Source organism: Hoplias malabaricus, chromosome Y (assembly GCF_029633855.1).
Source record: "Hoplias malabaricus isolate fHopMal1 chromosome Y, fHopMal1.hap1, whole genome shotgun sequence".
Taxonomy (NCBI): domain Eukaryota; kingdom Metazoa; phylum Chordata; class Actinopteri; order Characiformes; family Erythrinidae; genus Hoplias; species Hoplias malabaricus.
In genome coordinates, this window is record NC_089820.1 from 64,961,186 (window position 1) to 64,986,007 (window position 24,822).

Here is a 24,822-nt window from a genome sequence, read left to right on the forward strand (position 1 = left end):
TAGTCATTACTGTCTAAATGCCAAATTCGACTGAACTCTGTTTAGTTTACTACAGTTTAAATGAGACCTTTTTCAACAATGCAGAGTTCTTGAAGTGCAGTGAACAATACAGTGTCACTGGGTTTATTTAAAATCTAATTCAAGTCAATTACATGTCTCATATAAAGTCAAACAAAAGCATTAAACATTAAAATATTTAAAAAACATTTAAAAAATTATAAAACCTATAAAAGAGAACAGAGATGAAAAATATATCAAATAAAGATGAATATTGTAATATTTAAATCAGTAATTGAGTAACAGAATGAGAAATCAAATCAATAACTGAAGGTATGGGTTTCATACTGGCGTTTACTTAGTATTGGTTTATTCACACTAACGTTAATAGAAACCCAAATATTGACATGGTTTGCTGCATCATTTGTTCTTCTCTCCTTTTGTGACTGAGCACATTAGCTCTCTGAGAGTCATGTGGGAGAGTCATGCTTTGCTGATTCATGACAGTGTGTGAGGCCAGACACTGACTGGTCAGGTGACTCGGCCATGTGTGAAAGGGGAAGAGGAGGACGGCGGATCCTGTCTCCTTGCTCACCATTGGCTTGCTCCCACTTGGTGTCCTATGAGCTGTTCTGCCATGTGTCTACAAAGGTTACAGCGTGTTGTAAACATAAAGACAGTAATAAAAGAACGGCTGCTGCTTTGTCCGAGGCTTTATTTTTTCTATTGCATGTCAGATGAAAGCAGGCTAGAATTCATTAGCATTGGGAGATGAGCAGGGCTCATTCAAGTCAGACTACAAAGGGCTTTGGCTGGTTATCTGAGATACTGGACTCGATCCTGTGTTCTTTTCAGAGCCGAGAAAGCACGTTATCATCCACATTTATCCATTTCAGTTTTTTTGTGCAAATCGGATCTTGTCAGTTCACATTCATAAAAGTGGCCAGTATCTGTCTGTGATGTGAATAAATACATCCCTGAAATGGCATCCATGTGCAAATTGATATCTTTATGTTGTTCCATCCCAAATTACAGCTTCTACCCCCAAGTACAGGCCAATATGTCTAATGCATCTGTTTTATATGCATAGAGTCGTTTGAGACACAGCCTGCAGTTACTGCCAGTGCTGTATGATGTATTTAGTCTAATGTATTAGGTCAGGAGCAGGAAACATGCTTACTCTGTTTGGTAATTCTGGGCGGCACGGTGGCGCAGAGTGTAGTGTCACAGTCACACAGCTCCAGGGACCTGGAGGTTGTGGGTTCAAGTCCTGCTCCTTGTTTGTGAGGAGTTTGGTGTGTTCTTCAGGTGTCTGCATGGGTTTCCCCCAGGTGACTGTCTGTGAGGAGTGTGGTGTGTTCTCCCTGTGTCTGCGTGGGTTTCCTCCGGGTGAATGTCTGTGAGGAGTGTGGTGTGTTCTCTCTGTGTCTGCGTGGGTTTCCTCCGGGTGACTGTCTGTGAGGAGTGTGGTGTGTTCTCCCTGTGTCTGCGTGGGTTTCCTCCGGGTGACTGTCTGTGAGGAGTGTGGTGTGTTCTCCCTGTGTCTGTGTGGGTTTCCTCCGGGTGAATGTCTGTGAGGAGTGTGGTGTGTTCTCCCTGTGTCTGCGTGGGTTTCCTCCGGGTCACTGTCTGTGAGGAGTGTGGTGTGTTCTCCCTGTGTCTGCGTGGGTTTCCTCCGGGTGAATGTCTGTGAGGAGTGTGGTGTGTTCTCCCTGTGTCTGCGTGGGTTTCCTCCGGGTGACTGTCTGTGAGGAGTGTGGTGTGTTCTCTCTGTGTCTGCGTGGGTTTCCTCCGGGTGACTGTCTGTGAGGAGTGTGGTGTGTTCTCTCTGTGTCTGCGTGGGTTTCCTCTGGGTGACTGTCTGTGAGGAGTGTGGTGTGTTCTCTCTGTGTCTGCGTGGGTTTCCTCCGGGTGACTGTCTGTGAGGAGTGTGGTGTGTTCTCCCTGTGTCTGCGTGGGTTTCCTCCGGGTGACTGTCTGTGAGGAGTGTGGTGTGTTCTCTCTGTGTCTGCGTGGGTTTCCTCCGGGTGACTGTCTGTGAGGAGTGTGGTGTGTTCTCCCTGTGTCTGCGTGGGTTTCCTCTGGGTGACTCTCTGTGAGGAGTGTGGTGTGTTCTCTCTGTGTCTGCGTGGGTTCCCTCCGGGTGACTGTCTGTGAGGAGTGTGGTATGTTCTCCCTGTGTCTGCGTGGGTTTCCTCCCACGGTCCTCAAACAAATTGTGGTAGGTGGATTGGTGACTCAAAAGTGTCCGTAGGTGTGAATGTGTGTGTGTTGCCCTGTGTAGAACTGGTGCCCCCTCCAGGGTGTGTTCACGCCTTGCGCTCAATGATTCTAGGTTGGCTCTGGACCCACCGTGACCCTGAACTGGATAAGGGTTACAGATAATGAATGAATGTTTGGTCATTTTCTTGCTTAAACACATAAGATTCACCAGACTGAATTCTTTTAATAGTTAACAGTTTTAACAGTTGTTAAGATAACTGATGTAACAAGTGGGCTGTTCAAATCAGCAAATTTTTCACCATTATTTTAGTTTCCTGAAGTAATGGAATAAGAAAAAATTGTGAATAATTTTAGGGTTATTTTGGGCCATTTCTGTTGGTCTATTCATCATGAACATTACATGTGATGTTTAAATAACGATTAAAAAGTATAAATGCTTTATTTTTACAGCAGAAGTACACAAAGTAATGCAAATGTTGTTGCTGTGCATTCTCTCTCTCTCTCTCTCTCTCTCTCTCTCTCTCTCTCTCGCTCTAGGTGTTTGCACTTGGCAATAAGACATATGAGCATTACAATGCCATGGGAAAGTATGTGGACAAAAGGCTGTCTGAGCTGGGTGCCAACAGAATCTTTGACCTGGGCATGGGAGACGATGATGGAAAGTGAGTAAAGAATCCTGACTGTTCAGTCATTTCAATCCCTGCACTAATACAGATCATTTACTAATACAGGTCATTGAACCCTCTAGTCAGCAGGCCAGTCTGTAATGGGTCATTTTCAAACAATGACCTTCCACAAGGTAAAGCATTACAGCAGTAACAGGGGAAATAACTATAACTGTTTATTATTTTTATTGTTATTTTAGTTTAATTACACTAACTCTTAACTGTTACCTCTGTCTCTTCGCTCTTTCCTCTCTCTTTGTAAAGATAAAAAGTTATGATTTATTCAGTGTAAGGCTGCTTTGTTGAACCTTGTGGGGCTCATATCAGAAAAAACAAAGTCCACAGTTTTTATTCAGTTACATGTTTAAATCCTCAGTCTGTTCCTGGAGAGCCTGTATTTGAAAATGTACAGCATTTCTCCCTGTGTCTGCGTGGGTTTCCTCCGGGTGACTGTCTGTGAGGAGTGTGGTGTGTTCTCTCTGTGTCTGCGTGGGTTTCCTCCGGGTGACTGTCTGTGAGGAGTGTGGTGTGTTCTCCCTGTGTCTGCGTGGGTTTCCTCCGGGTGACTGTCTGTGAGGAGTGTGGTGTGTTCTCCCTGTGTCTGTGTGGGTTTCCTCCGGGTGACTGTCTGTGATGAGTGTGGTGTGTTCTCTCTGTGTCTGCGTGGGTTTCCTCCGGGTGACTGTCTGTGAGGAGTGTGGTGTGTTCTCCCTGTGTCTGTGTGGGCTTCCTCCGGGTGACTGTCTGTGAGGAGTGTGGTGTGTTCTCCCTGTGTCTGTATGGGTTTCCTCCGGGTGACTGTCTGTGAGGAGTGTGGTGTGTTCTCCCTGTGTCTGTGTGGGTTTCCTCCGGGTGACTGTCTGTGAGGAGTGTGGTGTGTTCTCCCTGTGTCTGTGTGGGTTTCCTCCGGGTGACTGTCTGTGAGGAGTGTGGTGTGTTCTCTCTGTGTCTGCGTGGGTTTCCTCCGGGTGACTGTCTGTGAGGAGTGTGGTGTGTTCTCCCTGTGTCTGTGTGGGCTTCCTCCGGGTGACTGTCTGTGAGGAGTGTGGTGTGTTCTCCCTGTGTCTGTATGGGTTTCCTCCGGGTGACTGTCTGTGAGGAGTGTGGTGTGTTCTCCCTGTGTCTGTGTGGGTTTCCTCCGGGTGACTGTCTGTGAGGAGTGTGGTGTGTTCTCCCTGTGTCTGTGTGGGTTTCCTCCGGGTGACTGTCTGTGAGGTGTGTGGTGTGTTCTCCCTGTGTCTGTGTGGGCTTCCTCCGGGTGACTGTCTGTGAGGAGTGTGGTGTGTTCTCCCTGTGTCTGTGTGGGTTTCCTCCGGGTGACTGTCTGTGAGGAGTGTGGTGTGTTCTCCCTGTGTCTGTGTGGGCTTCCTCCGGGTGACTGTCTGTGAGGAGTGTGGTGTGTTCTCCCTGTGTCTGTGTGGGCTTCCTCCGGGTGACTGTCTGTGAGGAGTGTGGTGTGTTCTCCCTGTGTCTGTATGGGTTTCCTCCGGGTGACTGTCTGTGAGGAGTGTGGTGTGTTCTCCCTGTGTCTGTGTGGGTTTCCTCCGGGTGACTGTCTGTGAGGAGTGTGGTGTGTTCTCCCTGTGTCTGTGTGGGTTTCCTCCGGGTGACTGTCTGTGAGGAGTGTGGTGTGTTCTCTCTGTGTCTGCGTGGGTTTCCTCCGGGTGACTGTCTGTGAGGAGTGTGGTGTGTTCTCCCTGTGTCTGTGTGGGCTTCCTCCGGGTGACTGTCTGTGAGGAGTGTGGTGTGTTCTCCCTGTGTCTGTATGGGTTTCCTCCGGGTGACTGTCTGTGAGGAGTGTGGTGTGTTCTCCCTGTGTCTGTGTGGGTTTCCTCCGGGTGACTGTCTGTGAGGAGTGTGGTGTGTTCTCCCTGTGTCTGTGTGGGTTTCCTCCGGGTGACTGTCTGTGAGGAGTGTGGTGTGTTCTCCCTGTGTCTGTGTGGGCTTCCTCCGGGTGACTGTCTGTGAGGAGTGTGGTGTGTTCTCCCTGTGTCTGTGTGGGTTTCCTCCGGGTGACTGTCTGTGAGGAGTGTGGTGTGTTCTCCCTGTGTCTGTGTGGGCTTCCTCCGGGTGACTGTCTGTGAGGAGTGTGGTGTGTTCTCCCTGTGTCTGTGTGGGCTTCCTCCGGGTGACTGTCTGTGAGGAGTGTGGTGTGTTCTCCCTGTGTCTGTGTGGGTTTCCTCCGGGTGACTGTCTGTGAGGAGTGTGGTGTGTTCTCCCTGTGTCTGTGTGGGCTTCCTCCGGGTGACTGTCTGTGAGGAGTGTGGTGTGTTCTCCCTGTGTCTGTGTGGGTTTCCTCCGGGTGACTGTCTGTGAGGAGTGTGGTGTGTTCTCCCTGTGTCTGTGTGGGCTTCCTCCGGGTGACTGTCTGTGAGGAGTGTGGTGTGTTCTCCCTGTGTCTGTGTGGGTTTCCTCCGGGTGACTGTCTGTGAGGAGTGTGGTGTGTTCTCCCTGTGTCTGTGTGGGCTTCCTCCGGGTGACTGTCTGTGAGGAGTGTGGTGTGTTCTCCCTGTGTCTGTATGGGCTTCCTCCGGGTGACTGTCTGTGAGGAGTGTGGTGTGTTCTCCCTGTGTCTGTGTGGGTTTCCTCCGGGTGACTGTCTGTGAGGAGTGTGGTGTGTTCTGAATAAATGACTACCCTCCAGCGACTGTGAGGTGAGTGTTTGTCTCCTAAAAGCTTTTGTTTTCCTCCTTCTCTCAATAGTCTTGAGGAGGACTTTGTGTCGTGGAGAGAGCAGTTCTGGCCGGCTGTGTGTGAGCACTTTGGAGTCGAGGCAACAGGAGAGGAATCCAGGTATTAAAAATGCTTGTCTTTAATGATTAAATAACCTTTTAAGACTTTTTGTCGCACTGTTTCTCATGTCTCATTTGCCTTGCTTTCCCTCTGTCAGTTTTTGTCAAGCCTCCCGTGTTTCTTTATTTTTTTAAATTCCTTCTGTGGCAAGGTTTATAATGTGCTCCTTCAGTGAATGTTTGCCTCGCTCATTCAAACATCTTGTTCTCATAAAGTGTAGCCACCATGAATTCCCTCATTTTAGTACAACAAAAGTGCAGCTGCGAGCAGGGCAGTCTGACCTGAAGCTTTTTCCCTCTCTCTTTCAGACTCATTCTTTGTGTTCCTTTCTCACTGTGTTGCTTTCACTTACTTTTTTCCTCTCTCTCAGTGAATTACTTAATATTAACAGGTCTTTTTAGAGAGCTGGTCCCTCAAAAACCCTATTTTGTTTGAGATGTCAGTGCCAAATTATACTTAGTCTTATAACCGTTTAGGATACAATCATGTATGGATGGTGTTTTTATCTCACCACTGAGTCTTTTTTCTGTTGTTTTGGGGTAACTGGTACTTCATGTGTGATGTGCGGTACATCTGTTGATCTCTCTGTGTGTATGTCTGTATAATTCAGTATCTATATGGTCCATGGTTGACACGCATCTTTCTGTCTCAGCATTCGTCAGTACGAGTTGAAGGTCCATGAGGACTTAAATATGAATAAGATCTACACAGGAGAACTGGGACGCCTGAAGAGCTTTGAGAACCAGAAACCGTACGTACAACACGGGCAACACAAAACACAGACAGACACCATAAATAACCCTGATTAGGGAAGGCAAGTTTATTTATAAATCATACAAGAGCAATTCAACCATTTAAAAAGCAAGAAAAAAATAATAAACGTCCACTAAAACAAATAAAATGGTGGAATAAAATGTAATACATAAAAAAAGTAAGATAAAACATGATAAAACTGATTAAAACACTTTAAAATGATACAATAAGTAAAGCGCCAGTACAGAATAAAAGTGCAGAGTATTTTAAAGTGAGCTGTAAACCTGTTCAAACAGGAATGTTTTAAGTCTTGATTTAAAAGTGTCTAAAGTCAGGGCTCTTATAGTATTCTCAGCCCTGCATCTTCTGTTTTTTTAATCACCTGCAGTATTCAGTACAGATGCGTGTTAAAGCAGCAGTGAACATGGCTTCTCTTTAACGAAGTTGCTCTACCATTTAGGGTGGAATGGAAGCTTACTAAATACATACAGGTTTATTGCACAGTTCACTGCCATCAATGACCAGTTACTTATGTTGTAGAGTGTCTTGGATTATGGCTCGTTCTGCGATGCATTGGCAGTGTTATGAAGTTCAGTATAAGGCCAAGATTTTTGCTGCATCACCAATCTGCACAAAGAGTATTGTACCTTACGTAACTGGTAGCTGACAGTAAGTTTAAAAATAAAACAACCATTATTATTAAAGACAAAGGCACCGTTCTTAGAGGCTGTAGTGCAGTATTTAATGTTGTAAATAGTTGACTCTGTCCTACAGCAGCATTTGTAGATAGTGTTCAGTTGAAGATGTTGTACAGTAGTGAAAAAGGACTAAGGAATGTGTCGTCAATCCAGTGGGGGAATTCACTGTGGCCTGGATTTCATCCAGTATTCAAACAAAATTCAAGCAAATTAAATGTGCGAAGGAATAGTCTGACTCTCTGCTGATGAGTTGTACCACTGTTTTCAGGCCGTTTGATTCTAAGAACCCGTTCCTGGCCTCGGTCACTGTCAACCGCAAGCTCAACAAAGGTGGGGACCGGCACCTGATGCACTTGGAGCTGGACATCACAGGCTCTAAAATCAGGTAACTACTCTGTTTCATATGTGAACCACTCGATACTTCAGAATGGGTCTGAATGGATGCTGCTTTCTAAAGAAGTCACACTTTGTATTATTTCAAATTCAACTCTACACGTTACATATTGACAATATTTAACTACCAATTAATATGTGCACAATAGTTTAAATCAGTCTGGATGCTTTTTGAACAGTGTGTTCTTTCAGAAAATGCATCATCTCACAGTTATCCAGAGTCTACAGGATGTAGCATTTGCCTTTTGTAGTGGCAAAAATCCGTAAACTAAGTAAAATAAAACATGATTATCTAGTCTTATTGGTCTGACTTATTCATATGGATCAGTATGGACTTGCCCACAGTGAGCCCTGTTTGTTTTGCTGTTGTTATCTTAATAAGTAGTGAACGTTTAGATAATGTGCTTTTAACTCTCTGTTACGTAATATTGCCCCTTATATAATCTTCAGTAGTTCACTGCCTACTATCTTAGACATATGCCCATATCACTCACCTTTTTCTATACCTTGCTCAAATGTGATTTACTTGGGATCACATATTGTCCTCACTGTAATAAAGATTAAGCTGAAATTGTCTTTAACCCGCAGGTATGAATCTGGAGACCACGTGGCCGTGTATCCCACCAATGACTCCACTCTCGTGAACAGGCTGGGGGAAGTCCTTGGCGTGGACCTTGATACCGTTATCTCCCTGAACAACCTCGACGGTATGGCCCTGACCTTGAGTGCCTTGCCCAGCTTTGTCTGTACAAATGTCTCTGAGGGGCAGATGATGATGATGACTTAATTCACAAAATGCTTCTCTGTTTTAACTGAGCTTTGGCAGGATTGATCTGTGGCCTATTTGTCAGTCAGAGGTTAACTGCTGATCTAATCTGAGAAGTCTTATTCCATACTTGTGCTCTAGTAATAATTTGAACATTTGAAGGGCCTAAAGAGCACTTAGACTGATTTTATTGAGTTCCAAGGCACTTTAATTCAGTGATTAAGATGTGAACAGCCATTTAGATGAGAAATGGTACACTATAGAGGAACAGACTGAGTCTTATTGAGTTCTTTACAGTGGTGGTGATAGGAAATATATAACACCATAATCCTAAATACAGTTGTTTTGTTTATAATAAATTACCTAGATATTTTTTTGCTTTATACATGTACCTATCTGAATTTAATGAGGCTTTCCTTTAAATGTAATTGTGGTTTATCATTTTTCAGAGGAGTCCAATAAGAAACATCCGTTCCCATGTCCTACCACCTACCGCACAGCTCTCACTCACTACCTGGACATCACCAACTGTCCTCGCACGAACGTCCTGTATGAGCTGGCACAGTATGCCTCTGACCCCAAGGACCAGGAGAATATGCGCAAGATGGCCTCATCGGCACCCGAGGGCAAGGCACGTGCCTCCACTTGTCTTTTATGTTGATGGACCTCAAGTGCTTGTTCACCAAGTTTCAGCTTCATGGTCATAGTTCACTCACTATTTTAACAGGTGTCACTAATGAAAATGATTGGCCCTAAATATACCTCCTCAATCAGAACATCTCTTTTATGATCTGATCCCAACCATAACTTTATACAATTGCTTTATGATGATGATGAGTTTGATAAACACCGTACAAGTCATTTTCTGTTTTATTCTTTGTTTGCACTGTTTTTTAACACTTTACTCATATCTATTAATTTTGCTCTCATTAGTCATTGTATCAGAGTTGGGTGCTGGACTCATCAAGGAACATTCTGGCCATTCTGGAAGACTTACCGTCTTTACGGCCACCAGTCGATCACCTGTGTGAGCTCCTGCCTCGTCTGCAGGCTCGTTATTACTCCATCGCCTCGTCCTCTAAGGTAAGCGTTTCTCTCTCTTTCTTGTACCCCTCCCCCCTCTTTCCTGATAAAAGTGAGACTTTCCCTCTTTATGTAATGAGTCCTTTGGTTTGGGAAAGGCACTATGTAAGTTGAACTTATTCCCTTCTATTTGTGCCTCGTGGTGTTGTATCATTCTGCAACACACTAGCTACTAAACAGCGCCCTCTTGTGACAGGTGCATCCCAACAGCATCCACGTCTGTGCCGTAGTAGTGGAGTATCAGACAAAGACGGGGCGCACCAACAAGGGAGTGGCTACCAACTGGCTGAAGAACAAAGTGCCCACCGACAACGGCCACAAGGCCACTGTGCCCATGTACATCCGCAAGTCCCAGTTTCGCCTGCCCTTTAAGGCCAGCAATCCGGTCATCATGATTGGACCCGGAACAGGCATCGCACCCTTTATGGGCTTTATTCAGGAACGGGCTTGGCTCAAACAGCAAGGTATGATTGATTCCTTTGTGTGGTTCAATAATATGTAATACAAGCCTGACTAACACCGTGCATACAATATGACACATGTAAAACAAACAACATAGAGTACCTTAAATAACTTAAAAATAATTTGCCTTAATTTATAAAGCTTTGTAGCACATTTATAACAATCTAGTAGATGATGAGCATCTTCTACTGGACGAGAAAAGTAATTTGTTCACTTGAGAATGTGCTGAGTGTAACAAAGGACCAAAGGAAGTTGTGTTCTAGTTATTTTTGAAATTTTACAATTTGTGAGTTTGCGTATCTCTAATACTCTATCAAACTGTAGCATATGATGTAAGAACACTTTGAATGATGCTGAGAAAATTTCACCAATAAATCTCTCCTTACTTTGTATGTTTTGTCTCAAAAAGAACAGTTCTGTTGAGATTTTTTGAGAATATATTCCAGATTACCATTTCACGAATTACTGATGTAAGTTGCCAGAAATTTGAAAGAACACCAGATATTTGTTGGGTGTCATTTCAATACACGATGTTGCATTTATGACCGATGTAGGTTTCTATATCAAAACAAGAGGCACTGTGTTACTCCAGAATTTTCTTAAGGTGTGTTCTTTATGTCCCCTCAGGTAAAGAAGTGGGAGAGACTGTGCTGTACTTTGGCTGCCGTCACAAGAGTGAAGACTTCTTGTACCAGGAGGAGCTGGAGTCGTTTGAAAGGGAAGGAGTGCTGACACGGCTTAAAGTGGCTTTCTCCAGAGACCAAGAGCACAAGGTACTGCACTTTCTCCAGATTATGAACGTCTTATAGAAATCTAATTATGCTTGCTGTTCTCCACTTTATAAAGACTTGCCTTGTCCTGTTGCTCATTACTCACTTTAGAATCACTTCCCTGATGTACTTACACTCACTGTCTACATGTTTCCACTTACAGTCCATTTTAGAGCACATTACATGCATCCTCTGCTTCATTCATCCTTTCCAAGTGTTTGGCCACACATGGTTCAGGGGGAGGCTGATCATTCACGGCACAGCAGTGGCACTGACATCAGAATCAGAAACTGAATCCCGCTTTATTGCCCACATGTGCTTACACATAGAGAAATTTGTTTTTGTCCAGTTCCTCACACCATATGACAGGAAAGTACCACAGTCATATGAAAATCCACACATTCCTTCCACACAGACTATGGTGTGTGTTTTAATGAGCGTATCAGACACAGCAGTAAAAGAGAAAAACCCCTCTGTAGTCAGAAACTGGCCTTAAATAAATGGCAAACACAAACAACGAAGTTTACAAGCTGTAACTACAAAGAATGTGTATCCCATAAAGCGATCATCAAGCATATGTAAAGGAACATGAATTTCCCTTAGAAATGTATAGCTCAGTTTGTTTCCCTCTTTCTAGGTGTACGTGCAGCATCACCTAAAGAGAAACAAGGAGGACATTTGGAGGCAGATCCACACAGACAATGCACACATCTATATTTGTGGGTGAGTTGTCCTAAACATCATACATCACTAAGTAGTCAGTTGTTTCACCAGGACTCTCTCTGACTCAGAGCTGGAGCTCGACTGGAGCTCCTCCGGGTGACTGTCTGTGAGGAGTGTGGTGTGTTCTCCCTGTGTCTGCGTGGGTTTCCTCCGGGTGACTGTCTGTGAGGAGTGTGGTGTGTTCTCCCTGTGTCTGCGTGGGTTTCCTCCGGGTGACTGTCTGTGAGGAGTGTGGTGTGTTCTCCCTGTGTCTGCGTGGGTTTCCTCCGGGTGACTGTCTGTGAGGAGTGTGGTGTGTTCTCCCTGTGTCTGCGTGGGTTTCCTCCGGGTGACTGTCTGTGAGGAGTGTGGTGTGTTCTCCCTGTGTCTGCGTGGGTTTCCTCCGGGTGACTGTCTGTGAGGAGTGTGGTGTGTTCTCCCTGTGTCTGCGTGGGTTTCCTCCGGGTGACTGTCTGTGAGGAGTGTGGTGTGTTCTCTCTGTGTCTGTGTGGGTTTCCTCCGGGTGACTGTCTGTGAGGAGTGTGCTGTGTTCTCCCTGTGTCTGCGTGGGTTTCCTCCGGGTGACTGTCTGTGAGGAGTGTGGTGTGTTCTCCCTGTGTCTGCGTGGGTTTCCTCCGGGTGACTGTCTGTGAGGAGTGTGGTGTGTTCTCCCTGTGTCTGCGTGGGTTTCCTCCGGGTGACTGTCTGTGAGGAGTGTGGTGTGTTCTCTCTGTGTCTGTGTGGGTTTCCTCCGGGTGACTGTCTGTGAGGAGTGTGGTGTGTTCTCCCTGTGTCTGCGTGGGTTTCCTCTGGGTGACTGTCTGTGAGGAGTGTGGTGTGTTCTCCCTGTGTCTGCGTGGGTTTCCTCCGGGTGACTGTGAGGAGTGTGGTGTGTTCTCCCTGTGTCTGTGTGGGTTTCCTCCGGGTGACTGTCTGTGAGGAGTGTGGTGTGTTCTCCCTGTGTCTGCGTGGGTTTCCTCCGGGTGACTGTCTGTGAGGAGTGTGGTTTGTTCTCTCTGTGTCTGTGTGGGTTTCCTCCGGGTGACTGTCTGTGAGGAGTGTGGTTTGTTCTCTCTGTGTCTGTGTGGGTTTCCTCCGGGTGACTGTCTGTGAGGAGTTGGTGTGTTCTCTCTGTGTCTGTGTGGGTTTCCTCCGGTTGCTCCGGTTTCCTCCCATAGTCCAAAAACACGTTGGTAGGTGGATTGGCGACTGAAAAGTGCCTGTAGGTGAGTGAATGAGTGAGTGTGTGTTGCCCTGTGAAGGACTGGCGCCCCCTCCAGGGTGTATTCCCACCTTGTGCTCAATGATTCCAGGTAGGCTCTTGACCCACCGCGACCCTGAACTGGATAAGGGTTACAGATAATGAATGAATGAATGGAATTCCTTCCAAAAAATGCCCTGGAGATTAATGTACAAAAACAAACAAAAAACAATCATTTTAGAGTTGAAATTGATAGATGGATGAATACCTTATTGATCGCAGAGAGAAATTCAAATGAGGGGAAAAAAAAATTCTGAAACATAAGACTACACTCCCTATAGAGCCTCAGATACTTCACCAGCCCTGCCAGCTCGTCATGTTTATTGGTTAACGAGTTAATGTGCCCCATAATCACCGTTAGGCTCGAGGGTTTGTACCTCCACACCTTCTCCATATTCTTAGCGTTTAGCCTAGCCTTTAGTTTAGCTCTGGCTCTGGAGCCTCAATACTTCGTTCTCATTTCCTCCGGTATTGTGTGGACAATGCCCCTGCATCCCCTTGATTGTAGGGCCAGATGTTTTTCATGAGAATAAACACCATATTCTCCGCTGCCTCGCATATTTGAAATACACATCTACAGGATATAATAATACGCACATGAGACGTAAGCACCAAGTACAAAAACAATACTGACAATTTCTTTTAAGTTGTTCAATCATATTCCATTGCCCTTTTGACTTAGTGTAATGTTAAAACGTTCTCTCCTTCCAGGGACGCAAGAAACATGGCAAGGGATGTGCAGACTTCCTTCTATGAAATAGCAGAGGAGCTGGGGGGCATGACACACACCCAGGCTGTAGAATACATCAAGAAACTGATGACCAAGGGACGCTACTCGCAAGACGTCTGGAGTTAAATCATCTCCTAGTGCTGTTTGTTTGTCTCTTGTTGTCGTTTTTTGATGTTTCAAATATGTATGTAATCTTTCTGGACTTAGTTAAGGAAAAAAAAAACCACAGGCACACAGATGGTTAGCTCACTCACTGTAGCTTTGAGCTGGTGCTTGTTCTGATAGATGCCTTTTCAAATTCTGTCATTGTACATAGATAAAATATGTCATAGTTTGTCAGCCAAAACAGTGAAATAGGCTCTTTCCTGATTCGATGCCATACAGATTAGTGACAGTGGGCACTAAGGGGGCTTATTTTTGAGCAAATGTGCTGACTGTTGAATGTTTATATGTGGGACCATAAACGTAATACGCTAATTATGTTGTAGTATTAGTACAAGGCTGTGGAACATAGCCTTTCACTTCATGCATAGAACTTTATGGCTTTTTAATTACAATCAAGAGAGTATATGTGAATCTATATTAGCCACTAATTTTAACAGCCTGAGATGTACTGAATTTGAGTTCTCAGTACTGTGACTCTTTCATCAGGGCCAAACTGGCTGTGAAGACTGCCTTTAATATCTCTGAGACACTGATGATATATTGTAGGCCCATTTTAAAATTGGCTATATCTATGCACTCAATGCCATTTTTACTCGAGGTGGCTACTGTGCTTCTCTTTTTTTTTTTTGTATGAATGAATACAGGGCATCAATAATGTTGAAAATTGTGTTGCAGGCTTCTAAAGATGCCACGCATACCCGCGAGGTATGGTTTGTCATTTCATGTTTTTCACTTGAGTCTATTGATCAGGACATGTGCTTTTTTTTCCCGGATGTATTTTTCATTTTAGTCTTTTATTTATATGTTGTAGCATTGCATTGTGAAATGTGCATAATTTCTGTTGTTTTCACTGAAATTGAGATGCTCAACATGTTTAAAAATGACTGACACATTGCATAACGAAATGTTTCCGAGCTCATAGCCACCTCAGACCTCGTCAGACTCATCTTTACACAGACACTTGCAGAACATAAAGGGACTGTTGGCCTTTAGAACTTTTGTTTACTAGTCAACCTGTGCCTTACTGAAAAAGTAGTTTGCCTTCTCATGAATGGAGTCTGCAGTTCAGCGTTGCTGATGTTGAATGCATTATTTTGGAAGAGAATATGTAAATTGGTACTGTTGCTGTTACTTGTTTTGTCAGCATCATACTGTTTTATATGCAATTAATGTTTCCTATATATTACTACTATCTAGGCATATCCTTTTAAATTAATAAAAATTTAAATTTAGATTTAATTTAATGCTGTGTCAGGTTCTTGTTCTAAAGCTTTAAACATGAATTGCTAGCGATATCATATAATAAGCTTTTATACTCATTTAAGTGTATTAATCATGTGACTGTGTCGAATAATTCTAAGCTATTTAGTGCTGTGAAATTATCTTTTCTTTTGATGCTGCGTGCACCAGAATATGGGTGACATTTGACGTAAACCCTAATAAATGAATAAATAAACGTGTTAAAGCATAGGTGCAGTTGCCTTCAGACAGGTGCATAAAATGCGCCAATTAAAGGGACTATATCATTAAAAATCAATATGGTCTATTCTCCATACGTAATCGAGTCACACAATGTACACCAAGAGAATGGAACAGACCTTAATGGCTGACCCTGAGTGGCCACAGAATGAAAATATCCTTTTTCCAAAAGCAATGAGTGGTAACTCACCAGTTTGATTAGTGTTAAAATAATGTAAATCATGCTATGGCCTTCAAATATTTCCATACACCCTGTATACTCCATGGATCATGAAGGCTTATACACCAAAAAGCCCACTAAATGTTATATAAGGAATATTGCAAGTTATATCTGAGTATAAATTGTCATAGGAGACGTATCATGCAGTCCTTGGATGTATAACCCAGGTAAATGTGTATGAACTGTGCAGTGCACTACGTAGGGAGTAATATCCTCCATCAAGGCATCTCTAGGGCGGCACGGTGGCGCAGCAGGCGACAGGGCCCTGGAGGTTGTGGGTTTGATTCCCGCTCCGGGTGACTGTGAGGAGTGTGGCGTGTTCTCCCTGTGTCTGCGTGGGTTTCCTCCAGGTGACTGTCTGTGAGGAGTGTGGTGTGTTCTCCCTGTGTCTGCGTGGGTTTCCTCCGGGTGACGGTCTGTGAGGAGTGTGGTGTGTTCTCCCTGTGTCTGCGTGGGTTTCCTCCGGGTGACTGTCTGTGAGGAGTGTGGTGTGTTCTCCCTGTGTCTGCGTGGGTTTCCTCCGGGTGCTCCGGTTTCCTCCCACAGTCCAAAAACACACGTTGGTAGGTGGATTGGTGACTCAAAAGTGTCCGTAAGTTTGAGTGAATGTGTGTCTGTGTAACTGGCGCACCCTCCAGGGTGTATTCCCGCCTTGCGCCCAATGATTCCAGGTAAGCTCTGGACCCACCTCGACCCTGAATTGGATAAGGGTTACAGATAATGAATGAATGAATGAAAGGCATCTCTACTCTATGGAGCCTGGGAGGGGCTGAGGGTAAAACTATACTTATGAAGCAGACTTGAAACCGCGCTGGTCATGGAAGCAGACACACACACTCACGCGGGAGTGGAGATCTGCAGATTTATTCTGAATAAAACAGCATGGGGCACGGTAAGCTCATACAGCAAATCAGCACCCTCTATCACCCTACACCATCCACTATGCTTCTAATGAACCCCTAACCATATAAAACAGTTTCATATGAAGAGTATGAAATACACTAATGAGGGTTAATATGCACCTGACCTCAGATTATGATGAACTTTGTGATACATGACAGTATTACATTAATTCATCTCTTCTACTCAACTACCAAACAGCTGCCATTTGGCATACGCACAGGAAAGAAACGTGTTGCTTGGTTTCCCTGTACAATGAAATAGTAATAAAAGAAAATAAGCATGGAACAATATAACAAAAGAATTCATAAATAGAAATGTAAACTATGTACATACAGTCATTGTGCAGTAGTGCGCTACACTGCTTGTTGTCAGACCCAGTAGACTCATCACACTTATAAATTGTCTGGACACAACTGGCACTGCCACATCATCTCCTTTCTGCATTTGCCACATGTGAACCTGTTACAAGAAACACAAAGCTTAGTGGCATGGTTATTCTTGCAGCAACACTTAACCTGGCACAATGCCCTTTTCCCTGTGTCTGGTGTGGGTGGTTGCTGCTGAAAGTTTTCCTTATGCACCTCCTTGGTTTCCATATGAGACTGTGCAAGCTCTCTCGCAAGCTTCACCAAGAAGTCCGACCGTCTCTCTTTGACCCCGGTGCATGCCTGAAAAAGCACATGTGCATTCAGTGCTGAAATGTCAATCATGTTGTAAAACACAGCGACTGGCCAACGCCGTGTTCCTGAACGTACAGTGTACTTTCGCAGCATCTGGTCCATGACATCCACACCACATTTTAGGCTGTTGTAGTCGGTGACTGTGTTAGGCTTTTGTTTTCGGGTGTCCCCAGTCTCCACCACACTGTGCATGCTACTGAGGATGCAGACAGTCCTTCCCCTTTTGGGCGCGTAAACGGTCAGTGTGGCACCAGGGGTTGAAAACACCTGCGTACTGAATTCCTCTCGGTCCAAAGTCTTTTTGGCAGAGTCTGGAAGCTCACGGCGAATCTTGTTTACCGTGCCAAGGAGCGTGGTCTTCCGGTCGAGCAATCGTTTCGCTAGTGGCAATGAGGTGAAAAAACTGTCTGTGGTGACAGTTCTTCCTTTGTCCATAAATGGTTCCATAAGCTTCATCACCACATTTTCCGATAGTTCTTCCCCCTTGGGACGACTGGAGTCTTTGCCAAGATACGGGATGATGTTACATACATACTTGGATTTCAGGTCACATGCCACCCAGAACTTTATGCCAAACTTGCCAGGTTTCGTTGCACTGTACTGCAGAAAACAGCAATGGGTCTTAGTTGGAAAGAGTTGCTCATCTATGGTGATATGCCTTCCTGGGTTGTAAGAAGTGATGCAGTTGGCAACGAAAGACCCCCAAACATTGGAGACTGCAGCAAACCGGTCATTTGCAACCCGTTCACTGCGTGTGTCCTTGTCATCGAAGCGTAGGTGCCGCATGATGTCCTGGAAGCGGTTACGAGCCATAATCTTGCTGATGGAGGGCACTCCCAGTGTTGCAGACCATGCGTCATGCGTTGCTGGAAGGCGGACAGTCCCTCGCAGGATGAGGATTGCAATGAACGCCTTTAGTTCAGGGAGGGCCATGAACCAGTTTTCATGCAGTGTCTGGCATGCATGCTGGACAGTCCACTCCTGTATGGTACGAAGCATTTCCAGAGAGATGAAACAGAGGAAACTCTCCAAGCGACTCGACACTTTTCTTCTGGTAAAAGCAGTTGGCTCTCCATCCATGGGATTGCATTCGATTGGGCTGTGATGCAGAGGTCTTCCGATCTGTTCTTCACGCCACACTGTGCCGTCTTTTGCCGTCTCTGTCAGCCACTCGTGTGTCTCCATGCGACCTCTCTTTCCTGGAGGTGGTGAAGTCTCCTCATCTACAGGACCATATGTTTGAGGATTGATTAGTGAAAGGTTGAAATAATGTGAAATTGACACAAACATGGTATTTGAATTATAATTCCAAAACATCTGAAGTATGCCTCCTTTGTGCTAATGTAGGATTGTTTTCACAGTGCAAACAGTGGCATATTGATTAGTCAAAATAGCTCTGATATTTTGCAACCTTATTTTAAGGTGTTTTTGTAAAACTGCCAATAGGTAAAGATATTTTTACAAAAATTTATACAAAAAAAAAAAACAACCCTCAGCTACTTGTAAAAAAGACATTTTTACTTAAACTTTTTTTAAAACCCAAAGTAAAAGAATCTTATCAGGACATTTTCTCTTGTTTTAAGTCAAAATACAAGTTAAAATTACTCAAATTAAAATAGAATAATATTCTTGAGCAATTTTAACTTAAGGGCGGCACGGTGGTGCAGCAGGTTAGTGTCGCAGTCACACAGCTTCAGGGACCTGGAGGTCGTGGGTTCGATTCCCGCTCCGGGTGACTGTCTGTGAGGAGTGTGGTGTGTTCTCCCCGTGTCTGTGTGGGTTTCCTCCGGGTGACTGTCTGTGAGGAGTGTGGTGTGTTCTCCCTGTGTCTGCGTGGGTTTCCTCCGGGTGACTGTCTGTGAGGAGTGTGGTGTGTTCTCCCTGTGTCTGCGTGGGTTTCCTCCGGGTGACTGTCTGAGGAGTGTGGTGTGTTCTCCCTGTGTCTGCGTGGGTTTCCTCCGGGTGACTGTCTGTGAGGAGTGTGGTGTGTTCTCCCTGTGTCTGCGTGGGTTTCCTCCGGGTGACTGTCTGTGAGGAGTGTGGTTTGTTCTCTCTGTGTCTGTGTGGGTTTCCTCCGGGTGACTGTCTGTGAGGAGTGTGGTGTGTTCTCTCTGTGTCCGCGTGGGTTTCCTCCGGGTGACTGTCTGTGAGGAGTGTGGTGTGTTCTCTCTGTCTGTGTGGGTTTCCTCCGGGTGACTGTCTGTGAGGAGTGTGGTGTGTTCTCTCTGTGTCCGCATGGGTTTCCTCTGGGTGACTGTCTGTGAGGAGTGTGGTTTGTTCTCTCTGTGTCTGCGTGGGTTTCCTCCGGGTGACTGTCTGTGAGGAGTGTGGTGTGTTCTCCCTGTGTCTGCGTGGGTTTCCTCCGGGTGACTGTCTGTGAGGAGTGTGGTGTGTTCTCCCTGTGTCTGCGTGGGTTTCCTCCGGGTGACTGTCTGTGAGGAGTGTGGTGTGTTCTCCCTGTGTCTGCGTGGGTTTCCTCCGGGTGACTGTCTGTGAGGAGTGTGGTTTGTTCTCTCTGTGTCTGTGTGGGTTTCCTCCGGGTGACTGTCTGTGAGGAGTGTGGTGTGTTCTCTCTGTGTCCGCGTGGGTTTCCTCCAGGTGACTGTCTGTGAGGAGTGTGGTGTGTTCTCTCTGTCTGTGTGGGTTTCCTCCGGGTGACTGTCTGTGAGGAGTGTGGTGTGTTCTCTCTGTGTCCGCATGGGTTTCCTCTGGGTGACTGTCTGTGAGGAGTTGGTGTGTCCCTGTGTCTGCGTGGGTTTCCTCCGCGTGCTCCGGTTTCCTCCCACAGTCCAAAACACATGTTGGTAGGTGGATTGGCGACTGAAAAAGTGTCCGTGAGTGTGTGAGTGAATGTGTGTGTGTGTGTTTGTGTTGCCCTGTGAAGGACTGGCGCCCCCTCCAGGGTGTATTCCCGCCTTGCGCCCAATGATTCCAGGTAGACTCTGGACCCACCGCGACCCTGAATTGGATAAGAGTTACAGATAATGAATGAATGAATTTTAACTTATCAAGATTGAACTTTTTACAGTGTGTCTCTTCCAAAATCACAACAAATAGAAAATTTAAGAAATCTTACCAGAATAGATTTCAGAGTCACCGCTCTGATCAATAGTAATTTCTTCTCCATCGGAGTCACAGGGGTTGACATGGTTGAGGATCATGTCCAAAGCCTGCTGTGTACTGTAATCCCATGCCATCTTTGCTTCTTGGTCAACAGAGTAAGTGAAATGTGTGGTGACGTGGCTTTTTATCCACATGGAGGTGGATACATACATAATCGCTATCATCGTTCACGCTATCACCCACCACACCCATCCCTGTTCACTGTTACCTGGTACTGGCATATTTCCATCTAATGGCTGCAACAACAACATTATTTAAATAAATATAGAACCCATCTCAGGTACCTCCATGGTGTATATTTGTAATATTGGACTATAGTGAGAAAGGTTTATTCTATTTTATTTCACTCAGCATGTAGCCAGATAGGCTATTTACTTTGGTGCAGTTTATTACATAAAGTTTACACACTTTATTAACAAGTTTTCCAGTGTCTGCAGTCATCTTTCTCTTTATTCTAAAACTGACACAAAGACATTATTTGAACTATAATTCCAAAACGCCTCAAGTCTGCCTCCTTTGTACTAATTTTGGATTGTTTTCTCACTGATGATTTGTCAAAATAGCTAAAGTTCAGATTTTTTAACCATTATTTTAAGTAGTTTTTGTCTTTTGAAAAACTGCCGATATTTTTACATAAATTTATACAAAAAAACAACCCTCAGCTACTTGTAAAAAAAGACATTTTTACTTAAACCTTTTTAAAACCCAAAGTAAAAGAATCTTATCAGGACATTTTGTCTTGTTTTAAGTCAAAATACCTCACCCCATTGGCAAACATTTTTTTCCTTGACTCAAATTAAGATAAAATACTATTTTAGAGCAATTTTTACTTTTTAAGAAGAGTTAAAATCAAGGGTTTTTTCTCCATCTGAGTCAATGGATCAACACAGTTCACACTATCACCCATCCCCCCGTTTAGCACCTAGTAGTGGCTTAATTTACATAACAAAAGGTGGCCTAATGAGATGCAAATTACCCCAGCACTGCCATTGGGCAGTCTCTGGTAGAAGGGTTCATATGAAAATCCTGGTAGTTCTAGTGTTAACAGTGTCAAACAAGTTCCACACGAAAGCTGTGTAATGCTGAGCTACTACATAGAACTCGAAAACTCATGTGAGGTAAAGAAGAAAATAATTTTACAAAAATAAATGAAATAAATACATGAAAAAATGTAATATTTTGATCGTATAGTGTTTTAAATACTACACTGGAGCCTGACAGATCTCAATATTTCATATGAACCCTTATTACAATCGCACAAACAATGAACATACCTCAATAAAACAGCAAGGGGCACGGTAAGTTCATGCAGTAAATCAGCACTCTCTCTCTCTCTCTCTCTCTCTCTCTCACCCTACACTGGTAACGTTAAAGAAACGTGACTGTGTTATATATCGCCAATTTTCATTCATATTTGACACAAAACTGACGTTCCAAACATTTTCTCCTGAGGAATTATATTACACGGAATCACAATTTCATTATTTAGTTGTTTAATACTGCATTTTTTCAAGAAAGAGAGCAGCAGGTCTTACCCATACAGCCTCCACTTTAGTAACGTGAAGACAGTAGTGATTTCTGTGAGGTCGCGAACAAACCGGTTCAAAGAGCCGGCTCTTGTAAGTGAACGATGAGAGCCGGTTCCCGTCTAAGACCGAGCCATTTTTTCTAAGGCTTGTCATTCAACCAATCAGAGAACAACAAGCACAGCGGAGACTTGGTTTTCCTGAATGCCAATCTGCCTTCCAAAAATAGTTGAAGAAAATGATAAATCAGTTAAATGTTTGTTGACAGTTGTGGTTGTTTTAATCACTACCGTTGAATGCTGCTGTTTTGCACTTTGCAGAGTATTTGTTTATTTTATTACCCAGAAATGGATGATTATTTAATTTAATAAGGTATTTTGTAATACCTACCTTTTGGGTTCCATTGGTTATATTTCAGAGTTTACAAGTGATTTTTTATTAAGGTGTTTAAATAAAAATCCAGTTATTTATACAATTGAATGTGAGTGCAATCAGTGAGTTATTACAAGACAGCCATAAAACAATTGGCCATTGCAACACTATTTATTATTTTTAATATTGAACAATAATAGTTTGTCCATATAGTCATGTAAAATGTAGGTAATATTGTTCTGTACCAGTGGAAATAAGTGGTAAAACAAAGAGCCATTTATGAGCTGAAAGAGCCGGCTCTTTATGAAGAGCCGAGCCAAAAGAGCCGGCTCCTCAAAAAGAGCCGAAATTCCCATCACCAAAAGACAGCAAAACTAGCGATCGGATTCCCACGACAACCGGAAGTAGATTTTTCACAATAAAAGACTCTGGGGTTTAATACTTTTAAATGTGTAATTATTCAAATAAATATTTAACTTCATAAATTGTTCTAAAGCATTTTATAATTTTGTATTAAACAAGCATCACTATGTGTGATAATTCATTCACATATATGAGTGATGGACATAGTTTTAATGGAATACTGCCTAAACTATACATTGTGTCAACACAAACCCATAGTGAAATTAACTCTCCAGACCCTCCTCTTTCTGAAAACATGGAGTTTTATATCAAACAAGCGTCACTGCACATGTAGGAGTCTCTCACGCTATAGGCGTGACACACCATATGGAGTAATTCATTCACATACACAAGTTACACTACATTGAGTGTCACATCAATTAAAACCCCCGCTACAACAGGTTCCGGCGGAACCCCAAAAATGGTTAAGAAAATGTAACTAATCACACTTCAAGCATATAGTGACACACACACACATACAAGGTTTTGGTGAAGTTCACAATATTAATTTTTCATTCATTCATTATCTGTAACCCTTATCCAATTCAGGGTCACGGTGGGTCCATAGCCTACCTGGAATCATTGGGCGCAAGGCGGGAATACTCAACTCAACTCAACTCAACTTTATTTATAGAGCACTTTAAAGAACACCAACAGCTAAAACAAAGTGCTGTACAAAAGATGTTTATAAAACAAAATAAAATAAAATGACCAATAAGGAAAAATAAATAACTTAAATAAAAATAAAACTAATAAAAAAAAACAAAAACATATGTCTCATGCTGGGTTGAAAGCCAAGGAATAAAAGTGGGTTTTAAGATTTTAAAAATCGAAAGTGAAGAAGCCTGCCTAATCTGTAATGGCAGGCTATTCCACAGTTTCGGCGCAGCAATTGAAAAGGCTCTATCTCCTCTGAGCTTACGTTTTGACCTTGGCACCTCCAGGAGCAGCTGATCAGGTGACCTGAGGCACCGAGGAGAGACGTGGGGATGTAGCAGCTCAGTGAGGTAAGGTGGGGGAGTCCATTTAAAGATTAAAAAACAAATAAGAGAATCTTAAAATGTACTCTAAAATGCACAGGCAGCCAGTGGAGAGAGGCCAGAATGGGAGTCATATGCTCCCTCTTACGTGATCCCGTTAAGAGTCGGGCGGCAGCATTTTGAACTAATTGAAGACGTCTGAGGGAGGACTGGCTGACTCCAAAATACAGTGCATTGCAGTAATCCAGCCGGGATGTGATGAAGGCATGGATTACTGTTTGAAAGTGCTCGTGTGAGAGAAATGGCTTCACCTTTGCCAGCTGCCTCAGGTGGAAGAAGCTGGACCTAACTACTGTGCCTATTTGGCGGTCCAATTTAAAATCACTGTCCATCTTAAAACCCAAATTTAAGATAGTTGGCTTCACATACAAAGTCAAGGGGCCCAAATCAACTGGAGGGGCTTCACGGGGACCACTGGGACCAAACACCATCACTTCTGTTTTGTTTTCGTTAAAATGTAAAAAATTTAAAGCCATCCAGTCTTTAATGTCATTGAGACATAACAACAGTGGTTTAATTGAGAAAGCATCTTTCTTCTTTAAAGGGACATATATCTGGCTGTCATCAGCATAACAGTGGAATGCAATGCCATGTTTTCTCAAGATAGAGCCCAATGGGAGCAGATAAAGTGAGAAAAGGAGGGGTCCTAAGATTGAGCCCTGTGGAACTCCATATTATAGGGGAGCTGAGGAGGATTCTGAGCCAGCAAAACTCACACACAAAGTTCTGTCCGTCAGATAGGACCTAAACCAGTCCAAAGCACTACCACAAATGCCGACTAGATGCTGCAAGCAGGAAACTAAAATGTTGTGATCCACTGTGTCAAAAGCAGCAGTTAGATCCAGCAGGACAAGAATTGCATGGTCCCCAGAATCATTGGCCAGGAGAATGACATTGAAAACCCTGAACATTGCTGACTCTGTACTATGCAAGTTTTTAAAACCAGACTGAAAAACCTCCAGAATATTATGCTCATCCAAAAATAATTTCAGTTGAGCATAAACAACTTTCTCCAAGATCTTTGAAATAAAAGGCAGCTTGGAAATAGGCCTATAATTAGCCAGTGCTGTATGGTCAAGGCCAGGTTTCTTGAGCAAGGGTTGAACTACAGCATGTTTAAAACTCACAGGAACAACACCAGAAGACAGGCTGCTGTTAATAATGGCCAGAACCTGCTGCCCTATAGTATGAAAAATCTCTTTTAGAAAGTGAGGAGGAAAAACATCACAAGGAGAACCTGAGGGCTTTAAATGGCCCTCCACATCCTCCAAGTGCGACAGAGTCACCGGCTCAAACCTATCAAACACAGCCAAGCAATGGGCAGAGTCAGAGGGGTCAACAACAGGAGCTGTGATAAGACCCTGGAATACACCCTGGAGGGGGCGCCAGTCCTTCACAGGGCAACACACACACACTCACACATTCACTCACACCTACGGACACTTTTGAGTCGGACTGTGGGAGGAAACCGGAGCACCCAGAGGAAACCCATACAGACACAGGGAGAACACACCACACTCCTCACAGAGAGTCACCCGGAGGAAACCCACACAGACACAGGGAGAACACACCACACTCCTCACAGACAGTCACCCGGAGGAAACCCACACAGACAC

The 24,822-nt window shown here is 44.1% G+C and overlaps 2 protein-coding genes across 3 annotated transcripts in view; one reads left to right on the forward strand and one right to left on the reverse strand.

Annotated features, from left to right (window-relative positions):
• The window catches only part of LOC136678245 (NADPH--cytochrome P450 reductase-like), a 31,811-nt gene extending 16,972 nt beyond the window's left edge, over positions 1 to 14,839 (forward strand). Inside the window, exons 6-16 of one of the 2 annotated variants that reach the window (XM_066656219.1) lie at positions 2,758 to 2,882; positions 5,589 to 5,678; positions 6,331 to 6,429; positions 7,398 to 7,514; positions 8,111 to 8,229; positions 8,738 to 8,919; positions 9,222 to 9,371; positions 9,568 to 9,835; positions 10,461 to 10,606; positions 11,241 to 11,326; positions 13,278 to 14,839. In XM_066656219.1, the coding sequence (XP_066512316.1) occupies positions 2,758 to 2,882; positions 5,589 to 5,678; positions 6,331 to 6,429; positions 7,398 to 7,514; positions 8,111 to 8,229; positions 8,738 to 8,919; positions 9,222 to 9,371; positions 9,568 to 9,835; positions 10,461 to 10,606; positions 11,241 to 11,326; positions 13,278 to 13,422 (1,527 nt within the window). In that variant the 3' untranslated portion in view covers positions 13,423 to 14,839. The remainder of the gene's footprint in view (positions 1 to 2,757; positions 2,883 to 5,588; positions 5,679 to 6,330; positions 6,430 to 7,397; positions 7,515 to 8,110; positions 8,230 to 8,737; positions 8,920 to 9,221; positions 9,372 to 9,567; positions 9,836 to 10,460; positions 10,607 to 11,240; positions 11,327 to 13,277) is intronic. The other variant, XM_066656220.1, reaches the window with a different exon arrangement.
• Positions 14,840 to 15,938: 1,099 nt separating this feature from the next.
• LOC136679362 (piggyBac transposable element-derived protein 4-like) lies at positions 15,939 to 21,405 on the reverse strand. Its single transcript, XM_066657839.1, has 3 exons — positions 21,402 to 21,405; positions 19,820 to 19,945; positions 15,939 to 17,966 (listed from the first exon to the last, which is right to left on the reverse strand). The coding sequence occupies exons 1-3, from the start codon at positions 21,403 to 21,405 to the stop codon at positions 16,456 to 16,458; spliced, it is 1,641 nt and encodes a 546-aa protein (XP_066513936.1). The 3' UTR covers positions 15,939 to 16,455.
• Positions 21,406 to 24,822: the final 3,417 nt, after the last annotated feature.